Here is a 17,641-nt window from a genome sequence, read left to right as displayed (position 1 = left end):
TGTTATACTACTTCCAGAATTATGGGAAGAGAAAAGCCATATTCAGAAATCAAGAAAGTGAGGAAGCAATGACTTGTAGACTTCTCCTACTGTCACTCCAGTTATCAGGATGCATTTGACAGATCCAATAATCATAAATGGGTGACTAGGAACTGTGTCTTTTGTTTCCAAATTTATAATATGTAAATGATATACAGTTCTCTTCTCTTATGCAAATATGAAGAGCTAACCTTTCCAATAAACATACAGACATTAAGATACTGGTATGCCTATGCCTAGAAGTGCCTTCCTCTCATCTCAGACCTTCTCGCCTCCCCAAAACAAATGCCCTCACTAATGGAACTTATCAAATGGGGGCATATTACATCACTTATGGGATTTTTTTTAATGCTACTCCCCACCCGCCACCTCCATACACATGCACCAAATCTTGTTGAAAATAGGTGCTGAATCACTGCATCATGAGTCATGGTTACTGATGGGGCCATGCTACATTCCTTGGGTTTGCTGCAGTAGAAAAGAAGTTGTAAACCACTGACTTAGATGAATCATCTGATTACATTATTTCCATGATGCTCTGAACTATTTCCAAGAAAACAAAGATTTTAAGTTATGGCGCAAATATGTTCACAAAGGTGAAACTTAAAAAAGATCACAGCTGTGGTTAACTATTATGGCTGTTTCAGAAGCCAGGGGGAGGCCTACTATCTCCTGGGGCAAGGAGATACTTGCTCCTACATTTCTGAGTTGGAAACAAAAAAGCACTTTAACCACAAAGGGATGTTACAAGTATTAGTTCAGCACAGTTGAAACAGACCAAATCACCCTGTTATTTAAGTGCAGAATGAGTTAAATAAGACCTATATGGGCTGGTCTAGCAACTTTATCAATGAAAAACCATTGTGGGAAAATGCATGTCAGCTCTGAAAGACCGACTTGGAACACAAAATTTAGAAATAAACCTGTTGAGCAGTTTGCATTTTCCCACTTTATCTCTGCAAGGTTGACAGCAAAATGTCATGTTTAAATATCAAAGTAACATACACTAAAATCTCAGTTTTAATTACATTTTATTCTCCCAGAATAGTTAGTTATGTTTTACTCTATAGAAATCACTTTAATAAGAACCACTTGCCTTTTTCTGGGCAATTGCAGCTCGCTGCAGTTTTTCTTTAGCTTGATTATACTTTTCTTCTCTGTCGGTGATACGTTCCTGAAGCTTATGCTTTTCTTCCAACCACTGTATCTGTTTCTCTTCCAAAGTCCTGTCAAAAGAATGTATGCAAAACATGGAAATTAACTCTTAAGATTAAACAGATATTATCCCAAGTATAATCAGTCTCACTACCTGCTCCACTACATTGTTAAGTATCCAACTGTGGGTTGTTCTCTTGCATGGCCATGTATTTGCTCATTCTCTCATTATTGAGTACCTCTTGTGAACCAGGCACTGTGCTTACAACAGTACGTGTACTACACCATTTATTCTTCACAATAACCTCTTGAGTTAGGTACTTTTATCATCTCCATTTTATAGATAAGGAAACTGAAGCCTAGAAAGTAGTTAACAAATTTGCTTAAAGGCTTATACCTAGGCGCCGGAATGGCTTAGTGGGTTAAGAGTCTGCCTTAGGCTCAGGTCATGATCTCAGGGTCCTGGGATTGAGCCCCAGGTTGGGCTCTCTGCTCAGGGGGAGTCTGTTTAAGACTTACACCTAGTTAACAGCAGGACAAACACTTGATAACCAGCTTTGAACCGTGATAACCACTAAGCTATAAAAACTGGATCTAGCATGGGCGATGGGGATTAAGGAGGGCACTTGTGATGAGCACTGGGTGTTTTATCTAAATGATAAATCACTAAATTCTATTCCTGAAACTAATACTACACTCTATATTAACTAACTAGAATTTAAATAAAAACTTGAAACAAACAAACAAAAAAGAACTGGGTCTAATAAAGCTGGTTAAAAATCAACCCAGGTATCAAGTCTTAATGCAGGATGTTTTCTGACTAGAATAAAATTCATATAAATGGTATTTTAAGACAACATAACAACTTATATATTTAAAGTTCTTCTGCAAACCTTGCATAATTTTTAGTATCATTACTATATATAAGCAGTACAAATGAGATTTATAAAATGTTAGATCTTGTGTCTAAGGTCATACAAGATTTTAAGTGTTTTAGCTGGGACCAAAATCATATTTGACTAACAGTTCATCCAGCTCTTCTCTACTATATAACCTATGAGTAACATAAGAAACCAATGATCAATTACTTAAATTTGCTAGCTATACTATCATTAGAATTCTTAAGTGCATTTTAATCAAACACTTGAGGATTCTAAGATTTTGCAAAATATAAGCAAAATAATTTGTACCCTGTGGAATGTCACGACGAATTATAGACAAACACCTTGCTTACTTTTTCTTAAAATTTGCATGTGTGAAACCATGGAAAGCCTTAAAATATTAAATAATGAGAAACTGAAGGAAAAAAGTTTTACGTGGCAAAGTAACCTTCAGAAGAGAAAATGCAAGAAGAATAATGTTTTGTAGATTCAAACAAAAATAAAATACTAACACGTTATGAAGACAAAGCAAATACAAAAAAGTAGCTATTCTATCTAAACAAAATTTTCCAGAGAATATAAGATCTTGAATATCACCAAAATCACCTCCTTGCCAGTTTACTATACACTGTCTAGTACTAACAAATTTCAAAGCCAAAATAAATAAATAAATAAATGAACTTCTCAAAGGAAAAATCAAGATTATAGTTCTAATTTTAGGAAGTTTTGCAAATCACAGAATTTTTTTTTTTGTTCTCTGGCATTCAGAAGAATAATTTAGATATTTGCAGTAAAAAATGTATTTACGTATGGGTTTACTCAATGAATAAAGAAGTGTTCCTCTGAGGGTTTTCAGAATATTCTGGTTAGGCAGAATTGTAAAAAGTCTATTGTCCTAAATGCCTTTTTTCTTTTTAAACAATTCAAGAGTCCAGAAAGCTCATTCTCTAGAATAGAAAGTACATTACCTAATACCATTGTACACTGTCAAAGACTATTTGTAACTAGTTCCCAAAACACACTCGACATTGGAATCATCACTAAAAGAACTATATATAATATAGCTGAAAAAAGATAGTTTGTAAATAAAAAAGGGCAAACTCTACCTTTCAACTTCTAGTTGTGCTTTTTCAGCTTGGCTTCTTAAATGTCGGCATTCTTGTTTTAATCTCTCCACCATTTCCTTCAACATTTGGTTTGAATTCAGCAACTCATTCTCTGACTGTGCAAGTGAGGTCACCTGGATCTGCAAACTACTGATTTGCTTAAAAGAAAAGAAAGAAGAGAAATATAAGGCTGCATATGTAAAAGCATAAGAGAGAGGCAGAGGACAGTAAGCATCTTCCTTCACAAATGAGCCACCCAACTGATGTGTCCTTGAGGACGCTCTGAAATTAAGAAAGAAACAGCAGCAGCATTAGGATCCAATAGTATAGGATCATTTCCTAATATACCCAGAGACTATCAAGAACCATATTCCTTTTTCTGCCACTAACTCCTCTCCTCTTCTTCCCAAAATAAGCAGGTCAGAAGAGGTACTGGAAGTAGGAAGAGGGTTATAAGGACAGTGGAGAAGTGAGAAAGGAGAATCCACCCATTAGAGAGATTCTCCATTGGACTTCCTCTAGTCTCCTAGGAAAGAACAGATTTTAAAAGCACATCAGCTGGGAAAGCTGCTAAGGAAATCCATCCTCCCATTTCCATATTCCCTATGATCAGCAACCCTTCCAGGAGTTCTGCTTTCTAAATAGTTAGGAATCATAAATACGGAAGGGATCGCTCTCACATTGTTTAATTTTGAAGCATTCCATACATCCAGCATTGGGCAGAAGATATTCTAAGAAACTTAACGGCAAGGATTCCTTGGCCCCTGGAGCCATTTATCAAAGCATGAAATATCACTCAGGTTTTTTTCTCCATCCTAATTTACCTTTATCTGGGAGTACTTTTTCTCATGAAAAGTAGCTAATTAGCTAGTTACAAATTAACAGGCTTTTAAGTTATATCCAAATAATCTTCACTTGGAACACAGTTATACCTACTTCCTCCATAAGCCATTTTACCAATTAATTAACAAATACTCATTTTCTTTTTTAAAAGATTTTATTCATTTATTTGAGAGAGAGAGAGCAAGAGAGCACGCACACACACAAGTGGTGGGAGGGGGGAGGAAAAAGCAGAAGCAGACTCCCAGCTGAGCAAGGAGTCCGATGTGGGGCTCAATCTCAAGACCCTGGGATCATGACCTGAGCTGAAGGCAGACACTTAACTGACTAAGCCACCCAGGTGCCCCAGCAAATACTCATTTTCTTTCACCTTGTCTTACCTCTTAGCCATTCTCTGGGAAAAGTTGGAAGGACAGAATCAAGAGACATGGGATCAAAAGGACCCATTATGAGACTCAAGAGTCAAAAGAAACCAGATTCTTTATTCAATAAACTAAATAAATGCAAAATAATTCCAGTATTTCCTGATGGCAGCGAAGCCAAATAAGATAGGACTGTATATGTCCAAAGAGCAACTGTCAGAATAAAGTAAAATGATATGTCTCAGATTTGTACTTCAGAAAAAATAAATTTCTCCATGAAGAATTACTCAGTCTTTACTTTTTACTGGAGTTGTAAATATTAAATCTGTATTACAATTGACTGAAAAAGCAACTTTCAAGGAGCTTACTATCTCTCGTTATCTAACAAATAACAGAAAGCCCAATGCCCATGGTACTAAATAACTTCTCTCAGAGTATCAAACATTATGTCCTCCTCATTGAGACTTAGAAACCACAACTGCATATGCAAAGCAATGCCAGCTAACTTGCAAGCATAAATCCTAAAAATGGAATCTTCACTACCTCATAACTTTAAACAAAAAAGAAAATAGAATCCAGGAAAGAACACCCTTCCATGTTTTGCCCATATAAATTTTTCTTAAACCCAAATAACTTTAATTAAAATACAAATTTCCTTCCATAAATACGACCCTTAGATTTCACATTTCATAGGGATATAATAAGATGCAGCTCATGGAGTAAGAAATAAAAAGTTACAAGTCAATGCTACAGGAAACTTACCTAGATGATCTTTCTAATCAATTTTTTAAATCGGAATATTAAAATACTGTTCTTTAAATTACAATTCAAAAAAAAATTCATTGTGGATCACAGCACATAAAGACGTTAAGAAAAACAGCAGTTAGGAAAAGCAGCTTACTAACTAGAGCTTAAAGAGGTTTAAACATTTTATCTATCAACCTCATCAATACAGTATCAATTGTAATGATATTTTCAAAATACTGATATGTGAAACTCCAACAGATTCAAAACACACACACACACAAGCAACCTAAATGTCTAATCTAAAGATTAATTGATACAGAAGAGGTGGTGTACATATATATAATGGAATATTATTACTCAGCCTAAAAAAGAATAAAATCTTGCCATTTGCAGTAACAGGGATGGATCTAGGGGGTATAATGCTAAGTAAAATAAGTCACACAAAGACAAATACCATGTGATTTCACTCATATGTGGAATTTAAGAAATAAAACAAAACAAAATGAAGAAAAAAAAAGAGACAAAAAACCAGACCCGTCCATACAGAGAACTGGTGATTGCCAGAGGGGGAGATGGGTGAAACAGATAAACGGGATTAAGAGTATAGTTACCATGATGGAAAAAAAAAAAAAAAAAGAGTGTACTTACCATAGTGAGCACTAATGTTTAGAATTGTTGATTATATTGTACACCTCAAACTAATATAACACTGTATGTTAATTATACTTCAATAAAAAACTCAAAACACATTCAAAATACAGATTTAAAGAAGCACTTAAATAAAAGCAAAATGTTTGCTAAAATCATACCTGTTTCAGGTCAGAATTTTCATTTTTTTCTTTCTCTGCATTTTCAATATTCACAATTTGTTGCTGAAGTTTTAACCTAAATATCACAACGCAACAGAAAACATTAAGAATCCACAGTTCATATATTTCAGAATTAATCATTTTAGAGTACCCATATTGACACCAGACATGCTTGCAAAATGGCAGAGAAAACGATAGATTTTGACTTCAGGCAGTTAAGTGTGTTCACATATAACTAAGATGTAACAAATTTCTGCTTTTGCTATGGAAAAATCTAGTTAAACTACTGGCACAGAGAACATGAGAAATCAAGTATGTCTAAGAAGAAGAGAGGGTGTTTACATGGAGATACAAATCGATGAGTAGGATTTTGATAAACACAGGCAACAACCTGAACAGATGGCCTTTGGTGGAAGAATGAACAATGTGTTGCTAAGGACTTAGAAAGTCTCCCAGGGTGGGAGAAGCCATCTTTATCACCATACAATATTTCATAGCTTTCAGACATGCTGCTACCTCACTTGCTCCCTACTAGGTTATGGAGCTCCTCAATGTACCTTTAATGCCTACTCTGATATCTATAGTATAACAGGCATTTAATTAAGGCTGGTCATTTTTTAAAATTTTATTTATTTGAGAGAGAGCAGCGAGAGAGAGAACGTGCAAGCACAGAGGGAGAAGGAAAAGCCGACTCCCTGCTGAGCATGGAGCCTGACTCGGGGCTCGATCCCAGGACCCCGAGATCATGACCTGAGCTAAATAAAGGCAGACACTTAACCGACTGAGCCACCCAGTTGCCCCTAGGCTGGTCATTTTTAACTATAGTAATGTTTCATAATAATTCTATGAAAGTAAACACAGTTACTTCTATTTTGTAGATAAAGAGATTGAGGCTCAGGCCCAAATCATACTAGCTACCAAACAGCCAAATGAAGATGGGAGTCAGGTCTTCTAACCCAAGTAAGTGTTCCTCTCCCATTTCATTATGCAGCAATTTTAATGATTTTAAATTCAAAATTTATAAGAAAACTATCTAGTATTCAGCATAGTGTATTTTATAAAATATATTATGAGCTTTCATCCCTGAGATGAATATTTATACAATGTGTATCCTTTTCAAAAGGAAGGATACATTTTCCTTTCTTCTTCCTCTATTTTTTTTTTTTTAATAATCTAGGTCTTTTTTAAAAAAAATTTTTAATAGATTTTATTTATTTGTCAAAGAGAGCACGAGCACACAAGCCAGGGGAGCAGTGGGCAGAGGGAGAAGCAGGCTCTTCACTGAGCAGGGATCCCTATGCAGGACTTGATCCCAGGACCCTGGGATCATGACCCGAGCCAAAGGCAGACGCTTAAAACAACTGAGCCACCCAGGTGTCCCGGAATGATACATTTTCAACCAGAACCTTAAAATGTAGAGTATCTCTGGTAACCAAATGACTAACAACATGAGAAAGGCTTTAAGCTAAAAGGATATGCTAATATGTGATAGGATATGCCCTCAACTGCTCCCTTTTTAAAATTCTTTAAACACTTATCTGAAATACAAGTCATTTGGCATTTAGTATTTATAGTTTGGCATTATCAGCAAGTCTTATCAATCCAATCAGAACTGCTTATGGGAAAGACAACAGTCTCAAGAGCCTAGAGCTGTGCTTTAAACACTAACAAGTATTCAATAAATATTTGTAGATGGACTGAATGAACCAACCCAAATCCTGGGTTAGACATTTAAATGTGTTAGGTGACTGGACAATATGACATGGCAGAAACCAAAGACCCACTGCTTCCATACAAATGCCAGAAAAAATGGATCTAAAGGAAAAGGGACAGTCTTGCTCTTACTTTGCTCCTTTAACAGTACCAGTCATACTCTTATTTCGTAATTACTCTCTCAAACTTTCTGTGCATTTCATCCTTAAATGTTTATGGATATTATTAACTTGGTGCTTTTAGATTATGGAGTTAATAAAGGTTTCTTTCTACAAAATCATGACAATAGAAACAAAGGAGAAAACACTGTAAGACCCAGGTCAGGTCCAGAGTTAGAAAGTTAGGCCCCAAGTAAATCTTAGCTCTGGTCAAGATTTTGGATATACCTGGTAAATCAATAAGAAACAAGATCCTGTTAAGAAAGCAATGTGGCCTGAATGTTTTCTAAATAAGTTATGTAGATAAGAAAGGAAACAATGCCCTACAAATAAAAACTGAAGCCAAAGAAACCAATGATAAAGAATATTTGACTTTCATTAAAATATGAAAGGAGCAAGAACACCATTGTGGTAGACAATAAAAGATGACATACAAAGTTTTCTTCAGTTCACTTCACTGAAAGCAGTGCAGGGTCAGAATCTACAACTGATATGATGGTTTTTTAAAAAAGAAAATTAGTCCATGATTTGAGATCATTTAGGATTATAAGGGATAACAGAATTTAACATAAATAAAAATTAATAGAGCTGATTAGGATTTAGGCATAAATTCAATGGTCTTAATCCCAGTAATGAAAGAGTTCAGAACAAATTGTTTTAAAAGGCAACGCTGCACTTAGGAATACAGTATAGTATCTCTTTCGATGAGAAGGTTTCGAATATTTAAGGTATGTCACAACAAATCAAAAGAAAGCAAGTCTTAACATAGAACTAAAAAGTACAGAATAACGTGCAATTAACTGACTTTCATTAGGATATTAGTAAAGGCAGGGGCACCTGGGTAGTTCAGTTGGTTAAGCCTCTGACTCTTGATTTCAGCTCAGGTCATGATCTCAGGGTTGTGAGATTGAGCCCTGTGTCAGGCTCCACATCGTGGAGGCTGCTTAAGATTCTCTCTCCCTCCCCGACTCCTCTCTCTCTCTTACCAAAAAAAAAAAAAAAAAAGCTATCATCAGGAAAGGCTACATAAGACAAATGCAATTTGAGCTGGACCTTGAAGGCAAAATAAGATTCTGAGGTAAAGAAATTAGACACAGATGAAGATAATCAATGAAGTAAAACTCTAGAGGCAACAAAAGGGATGGAATTCAGAATTGAGAAGTAAAGGGAGAATGGATATCTTCATTAAAATAGAAAGGGAGGAGAGAATGGGTGAGGATACAGAAATTCTCAGTGAGAAGTTGAGAGAATTTACTTCCAGGAGCTTTTTTGCTCAGGTACAAATGAGAGCACAGTTGAACAGTGGACAAACAGATTCCAAGCTGAATTGGAAGCAAGGGAGCCAGGCCAACAGACTAGAAGAAAAAAAGTACAAGAACTAGTTTCAATATCAATTTGAATATCAAATTGCAGTGTCTTCGGTGAGAATGAAGTGGATAAGAGAAAAAAAATTTATGTCTTTGAAATGATCAGTTCTAAGGGATGACAAAGTTCAAGAAATGGCTAAGTGTAAGGCCTGCTAAAGTGGAATAAAGATAAAGAATACCAGAGAGGAGATACACTATAAGGCTAACGTGTTATATGGGTCAGTGATATGAATGGTGCAGTCACAAAGAAAATGACAAAGGATAGAAAATAAAAACAAATTGAGCTAGAAGTCAAGGTCTTCAGTGACTGTCGGGGAACATCTTGTAGGTTAGTCACTGACAGAGAAGAAAACAGGAATAAGATGGATGCAATGAATATCAATAAAGAAAAACCACTTTAACCCAAGTTAGTCAAACAATTGTCTAGAAGCAAAAGTGGGGTTCACAAACAGATTTTTTTTTTTTTTACTATGTTATGTTAGTCACCATACAGTACTTCATTAGTTTTTGATGTAGTGTTCCATGATTCATTGTTTGCGTTAACACCCAGTGCTCGTTGCCGTACGTGCCCTCCTTAATACCCATCACCAGGCTAACAAACACCGATTTCCTTCTTGGTCCCTAGTTGCAGGAAAGAGGAAGGAAGAATAATTCCACTTAAAAGGGTTGCCAGGACAAGGTCAGGTTTCAGTGAGGGTGTATTTTTTAAAAATGTGGAGACTGCAAAAAAAAATTATCAGTAATGGAATAGAGACTTCAGAGACTACAACAAAAATTGTTGAAAAGAGAGGTTTAATGGGTTGGTCGTGAGGAGAAATCAAAAGATGAAGGATGAATAAGTTGTCAAATGAAAAACTATGAGATCAAGTACTTTATATTTTTAAAGTAATTATGGAAATAATGGAAGCAGAAATAGTTGGTAGACCAGAGGACCAAGGTACAACAGAGAATGGAACTACTGAAAAGTTTAAACAGAAACAACAGGAATAACAGTGAGATGGAGTCATTCCAAGTTCTCTTCAAAGCACAGGTAGCTAATTATGATGATTATTGCCTAGGTTTTCTGTGGCAGGCAGCTCCTGTGTGTCATTTCAACATTCAACAAATATTTACTGGCTACCTACAAATGCTAAGCCTAGTCCTAAGTGTTACAAATATACCAGAGAATAACAAAAACAGAATCCCTACCCTTAAGGAATTTACAGTCCAATGGTACTAAGTTTTTTTTAATGATGGAAATGTTCTATAATTTGTACCACCCAATATGATAGCCACTAGCTAGCTACATGTAGCTATTTCAAATAGTGCACATTTCAAATAGTGCAACTGAAGAACTAAATTTTTAATTTTTTAAAATTTTTAGTAATTTAAAATTAGATTTAAATAGTTCTATGTGACTAGTAATAGCATATCAGGCACCCAAGTTCTGACTCTGGCATTATTAGCAAAAAGAGACTTTGCTGGGAAGGTATGAGACTCACTGAATCAACAGGAAACTGGAGAATTAGAACCAGGTTAAAATAATTGACCAGAGTCACCAGCAAGGACATACCAAAGAACCGTCTGGTCCTTCCAATGTTGCCACATATTCTTCTACCACTTACTTTGCAGTTCAAATTCTGGAAAAGAACTTGTCCAACTGGCCAAGTATAAGTCCCCTACTCCCCACTAAGATGATACACAACAGATACTTCATCTAAAGATGAAATATAAATAGAAAGGAGGTGTATTAAGTAACATAATTTTTTTCAATGTTTCTGAAAAAATCAGAAAGCCATAAATGGAAAATAGAGCTCTGGCTTTAAGCAATGCAAAAAATAAGGGATTCACTACAGGATTAACTTAAATGATCAAGTTCCCTTTCCTTGTGCTGGTAATTGCTGTTATTTCCCCAACATACTTCCCCCTCACTTCTGATAACAAACTGTACCTACCCCCCACCACTCTGAAATAGGCATAAAACCTAGGCTGAGTCAGAGTGCCCTATCCCCCTGGCCATAGTGATGGACCCAGGGATGGGCATGTGGAACCAGGCCCAACTTCTTTCTAGATTTTTCGGACTTATATCACCAAGTAAGAATCCTATCTTCTTTGATCTCAAAAATAAAGCCTTGGTTTCACAGAGAAAGCAGTAAGAGAGAAACAGACATAAGAGTTAGAAGAGTGAGACGAAAGGAGGGAAGGTTTCCAGATCCAGGTGTCCATTAGACCAGCACAATCCCTGTCCTTTCCACAATTTATGTCTGCTAATAAAGACCCTTTCCCTCACTTAAGTTAGTTGGAGTTGTGTTACTGTCATAACCAAAAGTTGACTAAATAGTTTCTTACTTAAAATCCTTTTCAAAGGGTGCTGGGGTGGCTCAGTTGATTAAGCATCCCTTCAGCTAGGGTCATGATTCCAGGGTCCTGGGATAGAGCCTCGCATTGGAGAGCCTGTTTCTCCTTCTCCCTCTGCCCCTCCCCACTGCTTGTGCTTTCTTTCTCTCTCTCTCTCTCATGTTCTCTCTCAAATGATAAATAAAATCTTTAAAAATAAAATCCTCTTTAAAATATTTTAAAATTTTAAATAATTTTTCCATGTTTTTAAATTTACAGGTAACTATGAATTTTATAAACTCATTGTGGGGTGAGACAGTCTCCTGAAATACAGAATACTATTAGAATAAAAATTTTGTTATTTAGTCTAGTGAAGAAGAAACCACTTTAATTAGACAGGAGACTGGTATATAATTAATAATTTAAAGCATCTGCCAAACCAGTAATTAATCCTACTTATCACAGATATTTGTTGTTTGTAAATAAATGGATACTTCTGGTTAATATAATTTAGACTTTTCAGCTCCTTAAGCAAGACCTTTCTCTCTACAGGTAGTCTCTTGCTGACCTATTATAAATTCTAAATAAGACAAGTTTGCAATTATGATTATTTTAATGAATGACAAAAATAGATCTGGTTTATGTAGCGAGACTTATAAATCGGAAAATCAGAACTGACATGAGAAAAACACAGTTGTAGACCATTAAAAAAAAAGTCATATAGGGATGCCTGGGTGGCTCAGTTGGTTAACTGACTGCCTCCAGCTTGGGTCATGATCCCAGGGTCCTGGGATCAAGCCCCACATGGGGCTCCCTGTTCCTTGGCGAGCCTGCTTCTCCCTCTCCCTCTGCCTGTCACTCCCCCTGCTTGTGCTCTGTCAAACAAATAAATAAAATCTTAAAAAAAAAAAAAGTCATATAAATTTTGCAACTTACTCCTTGTGCTATATTTTATGTTAGTTACTACGTCCTTATTTTAAAATAAGTTGGGGTCAATTACCATTATAAATGATCTGGAGAAACTGAAGAGAAATCAAAAAAAATTATCAAGGTGACTAATGGAACAGAAAATGATTTCTGTTAAAGAAAAGCTAAAGAAAATGAATACTATTTTATATAACAAAAAACCAAAACCAAAACCAAAACCAAAACCCTAACCCTAAGGGCCACATTCATTATTGTCTCCATGTAACAACAGTTTGCTTGATATCTATCACTATGTCAACAGAAGCCAAACCAGGAGAAACAGGCTCATAATCTCACAGAAAAGATCCTAACTGGCTAAACTGTGGAACCATAATGGGATAAAACATTAGAGTAGAGTTTTTCTGGGGAAAGTGTCTCTCTTCTTTCTAGATACTGTCAAGGAGAAATAAAATAAACCAAAAAAAGCTTCACCTGTCTAGAACGGTTAAAAAAAAAAAATGTACTCCTCTAAAAGCGAAGAGTAGGACAAAACTGGCTCTCCAAATCCATTATAGATTTATGATTCTAGAATTGTAGCAGCCAATATTTAAATTAATCGTTCATAAAATCTGACATGAGTAAATAGTACATATATCTCTGCCTGAAGTAATTTTTTCCTGAGTAATGAGATTAACATAATGCTGTACGTTTACTATACTGGAATTTTAATTTTAATTAAAAAAACCTTGTCCCAAAACAACCTAAACCTTAATGAACATGATTTTAAAAAACATCTCAACTTTGATCTATGTAATTATGAAATCATTTAAGATTTTAGAAATTTAAAAAGCAGATACGGGGACTTCCAGGTAGCTGAAGATAAGAGCAGATGCCGAATTCTGAGCTATCCATATGTCCTGCAAAATACTAGAGAAAAGCAAAGAGAACAAATAAAGCCACCCAAAACCACAGTCTTTCCATACGCAGAAGACAAAAAAATGCCCAAACTTCAAAGCATTTGTAAGTAAAAAGAGGAAAATAATTCTAAATCCCGGCAAGTGACTACTCATGCTCCTGCCAGAAAGTCTTTGCAGTGAGCCTGGGCTCACTCCATGTAAATGAATTTAACTCCTACATTAGCATAAAAAAGATCTCTAAGGGGCTCCACAGCAAGACCCAACTATATGCTACACATACAAGACACATTTAAAAAGCAAAATGATTCAGAAAGACTAAAAATAAAGGGATGAACAAAAGCATACTAGGCAAATGGAAACAATAAGAAAACAGGAATAATGATATCAATGTGGAATTCAAGCACATGATATTAAATGACAAAAGAAAAGCACTTTTAAATGCTAAAAACCACAATTCACAATTAAGATGTAACTATTATAATCATCTATATGCCAAATAATACAGCAATCATATTTTTGAAGAAATCCACAAGAAATCCAAGGAGTCACAGACAGAAACATGCTAATACTAATAATAGGAGACTTAGTGCCTATAATTGAACACTTTCTTTTCTAGTCCTTACGTAGCAGTAACAAAAACTGATGATGTATTACAGGTGCAAAGAGAAGTGTAAAATTTAAAGACTCACTTTAGAGCTCCTTTAACGCTCACTTTAGAGCATGTTCATTGTTGACAAAGAAGAGTGTCTCCTTAAATTTTTTACCTTGGGTATCTCACTTGCTTAATCCTAGTCCTGGCCTTAATATAATAGGTCACACACACACAAAAAATTAGTGCATTCCATAAAGTAGAAATAATAGACACAATACTCTCTGATTACAATGCAATAAAACTATAAATTAACAAAATAAAAACACAAAAAGTCCTCCCACCTGGAAATTTAAAAACCTTCTGTTATGGACTGAGCTGTGTCTCCCCACAATTTGTATGTTGAAATCTCAACCACAGTACTTTAGAATGTGACTACGTTTGGAGATAGGACCTTTAAAAAGGTAACTAAGGTTAAATAAAGTTATCTGGGTGAGTCCTAATCCGTATGACTGGTATCCTCATAAGAAGAGGGAAAGGTACTAGAGACACAGGCACACAGAGGAAAGGCCGTACGGGGACAGAGCAAGAAAGTAACCATCTATAAGCCAACGGTAAAAGAGACCTCAGGAGAACACCTTGAGATCTCAAACTTCCAGCATCCAGAACTATAAGAAAATAAATTTCTATTGTTTAAACCATCCTGATTGTGGTATTTTATTATGACAGCCCCAGCAAACTATTAATTTCATCTCTTATTAAGCAACTACACCTTCCATTAATACATCTATTAATTCTTGGGTGAAAAGGAAAATATAAATTGAAATTAGAGAATCCTAAAAGATAATGATAATTAAAACACTACAGAATATATTTAATATACTTAAAACAGGGATGAGAAAAATCTCATACTAGAAACTTTACCAATAAAAATGAAAGAACAAATACTTGACTTAAATTCCCAACTCAAAATATAACAAAAAAATGAACAAAGTAAAATAAAGCATAAGGTATACAACATGATCTTAGAAAATTCAAAATCTACAAAGCAGCTAGTAGAAAATACATGACTTTAGTAAGGTCACAGGATTCAAGGTCATCACATAAAAGTCCACTAACTATATTTCCACATGCCAGCAATAAACAATTAGAAAGTGAAATTTCTAAAAAACCACTCCCATTTATAATCACATAAAAATGCTGAGGAATAAAATGTAACATAAGATAAGCATGACATATTCAATGAAAACTATAAAACTCTGATGACAGAAATTAAAGATGATCTCATTAAATGAAGAGACATGCCTTATTCACGGATTGGATAGGCTCAATATTATTGAGATGACAACTCTTCTCAAACTGAGCTACAGATTCATTGCAATCCCAATCAAAACCCTAATAAGTTTTGAAAAAAGGTAACAGGCTGATTTTAAAATTTATGTGGAAAGGCCTAGAAGAGCCAAAAAACCTTCACAAGAAAGAACAAGGTGGACAGGACTTGCACTACCCACATCAAACTTACTCTAAAGCCACAGTTGGTCAAGACACTGTGATATTCATGTGAAGACGGACAAAAAGATCAATCCAATAGGACAGAGTCCAGAAACAGACACACTTAAATGGTCAACTGATTTCCAACAAAGGAACCAAAATAATTCAATGGAGGAAAACACAGTCTTCAACAAATGATGTTGGAACAACTGGATTCTATACAGTTGTTTTATTTCTATACAGAAATAAAAAATGAATGTCTACCATCACCTCACACTACACAGAAATTAACATGAATTGGATCATAAAACTAAAGCATAAGAAACAAAATATTAATGTTTTAGAAGAAAACAAAAGAAATCTTTGTGAGACAAGATTAGGCAAAGCTTTCTTAAACAGAACACACAAAAGCGGTGCCTGGAGGGCTCAGTGCGTACAGCATGAGACTCTTGACCTCAGGGTTGTGAGTTCAAATCCCATATGGGGCATAAAGATCACTTAAATAAGTTTTTTAAAAAATTAAAAAAAAAACACACACAAAAAACACAAACTAGAAAAGTAAAAAATGATAAAATGGACTTCATCAAAATAAGTTTTGCTTTCAATAGACACAATTAAAATAAACAAAGCAATCCACAGACTGGGAGAACATATCTGTCAAATATGTATGACAAAGGGCTTGTATGCAAAATAAAGAGCTGGTACAACTCAGTATTAAAATAACTTCCCAATTTTAAATATGGGCAAAATATTTGGACGAATACTTCAAAAAGCCACACTATAAGATCCTAAACATCAAGAGCCATCGGGGAAAATCAAATTAAGACCACAATGATATATTACTACACATCTGCTAGAGTTAAGTTAAAAAGACAGACATAACAAGTGTCAGTCAAAATGTGTGAATTAAATGTAACTGTCATAGGGGAACTCTCATATGTTGCTACTGGGAATGAAAAACAGCACACCCACTTTGTAAAACACTATCACTGTATATGTTATAAAACTAGTACTGCTATATGTCATCACTCAGCAATGTCATTCCTCGATATTTAACCAAGAGAAATAAAAGTGTATGCCCAAAGACTTGTACATGAATGTTCACAGCAACATTCATAATAGCCCCGAACTAGTAACAACCCATCAAAAGGAAAATGAATAAACAAATAATGTTACATCCATACAATGGAATATTAATCAGCAACAGAAAGGGATCAACTCCTGATATATGCAATCATGGATAAATCTGGGGTGCCTAAGGCTGGGGATCAGAGAAGTCAACTGCAAAGAGATACGGGGAAACTTTTAGGGTAACAGAACTGTTCTATGGTTTTACTGTGATGATGATTACAAAACTTTATACAATTACCAAAAGGCATCAAGCTGTACATTATTTAAATGGGTGAATTTTATTTTATGTATGTTAAACACTAATAAAACTATAAAAACTTTTTAATGGCAGAAAAACACAGAAATAAGAAGTAGAAATTAATGAGGTAGGAAATAGAAAAACAGATGACTCCATAAATCAAATTCCTAGTTTAAAAAAATACTGAACTCTATGCTTAGAATGATTAAAATAGTGAATTTTGTTATATTTTATCACAATAAAAAGAATAAAATCAACAAAGCACTGGCTGAGGAAGAAAGCACATATACAAAAGAAGAAATGGCCCAGGGAAAGTAATCACTGAAATAGAACAAACTGAAAAATAAAAACTATTCTGCAGACCTCTATGCAGACAAATGTGAAAACCAAGATGAACTAAATAATTTCTTATGAAAACACAGATTATCAAAATTAATCCCAATAGAGACAGAGAGCCTTAACAGATTGTTTTCTACAGAATAAACAGAAAATTATTCCAGAAGTTAAGGTTGGTTCAAGATTAAGAAATCCATTAACATACAATATTAATAGTATAAGAGAGGAAAAATTATGGTTTGTCTCTAGAGATGCTGAAAACCTTTGAAAATTTTCAATATCTTGCCTATCATTTCTACTATAGTGCTTGCCAAATGATCTTTTCCTATTTCCATCATTCTTTCTATGTTTATTTGTTGAAATTCTCCTGAAGAGAGCTTTTCCTCTCTCTAAATATTATACATTATATCATTTGGACACATAGAGTTTTATTTTACCCTATGGATTATAACCTTTTATTGTAACTTATTTCTTTGCTCAAATTGTCTCAGATTTGGCCATTGGGTGCTAAAATTAGTGGAGGGATGTGTGATGAGAAAG

At 34.9% G+C, this 17,641-nt stretch overlaps 1 protein-coding gene across 4 annotated transcripts in view; it reads right to left on the bottom strand.

Moving 5' to 3' along the window:
- CEP83 (centrosomal protein 83) overlaps window positions 1–17,641 on the bottom strand; it is a 126,990-nt gene that overhangs the window by 22,335 nt on the left and 87,014 nt on the right. For all 4 annotated transcript variants that reach the window (XM_087868854.1, XM_087868853.1, XM_087868855.1 and 1 more), the window contains 3 exons: window positions 5,940–6,015; window positions 3,182–3,339; window positions 1,136–1,265 (listed from right to left, as the gene is read on the bottom strand). In XM_087868854.1, the coding sequence (XP_087724980.1) occupies window positions 1,136–1,265; window positions 3,182–3,339; window positions 5,940–6,015 (364 nt within the window). The remainder of the gene's footprint in view (window positions 1–1,135; window positions 1,266–3,181; window positions 3,340–5,939; window positions 6,016–17,641) is intronic.

Source organism: Ursus americanus, chromosome 17, assembly GCF_024610735.1.
Source record: "Ursus americanus isolate L20-20 chromosome 17, mUrsAme1.1.p, whole genome shotgun sequence".
Classification (NCBI taxonomy): domain Eukaryota; kingdom Metazoa; phylum Chordata; class Mammalia; order Carnivora; family Ursidae; genus Ursus; species Ursus americanus.
This window is presented reverse-complemented; position numbering and strand designations above follow the sequence as displayed.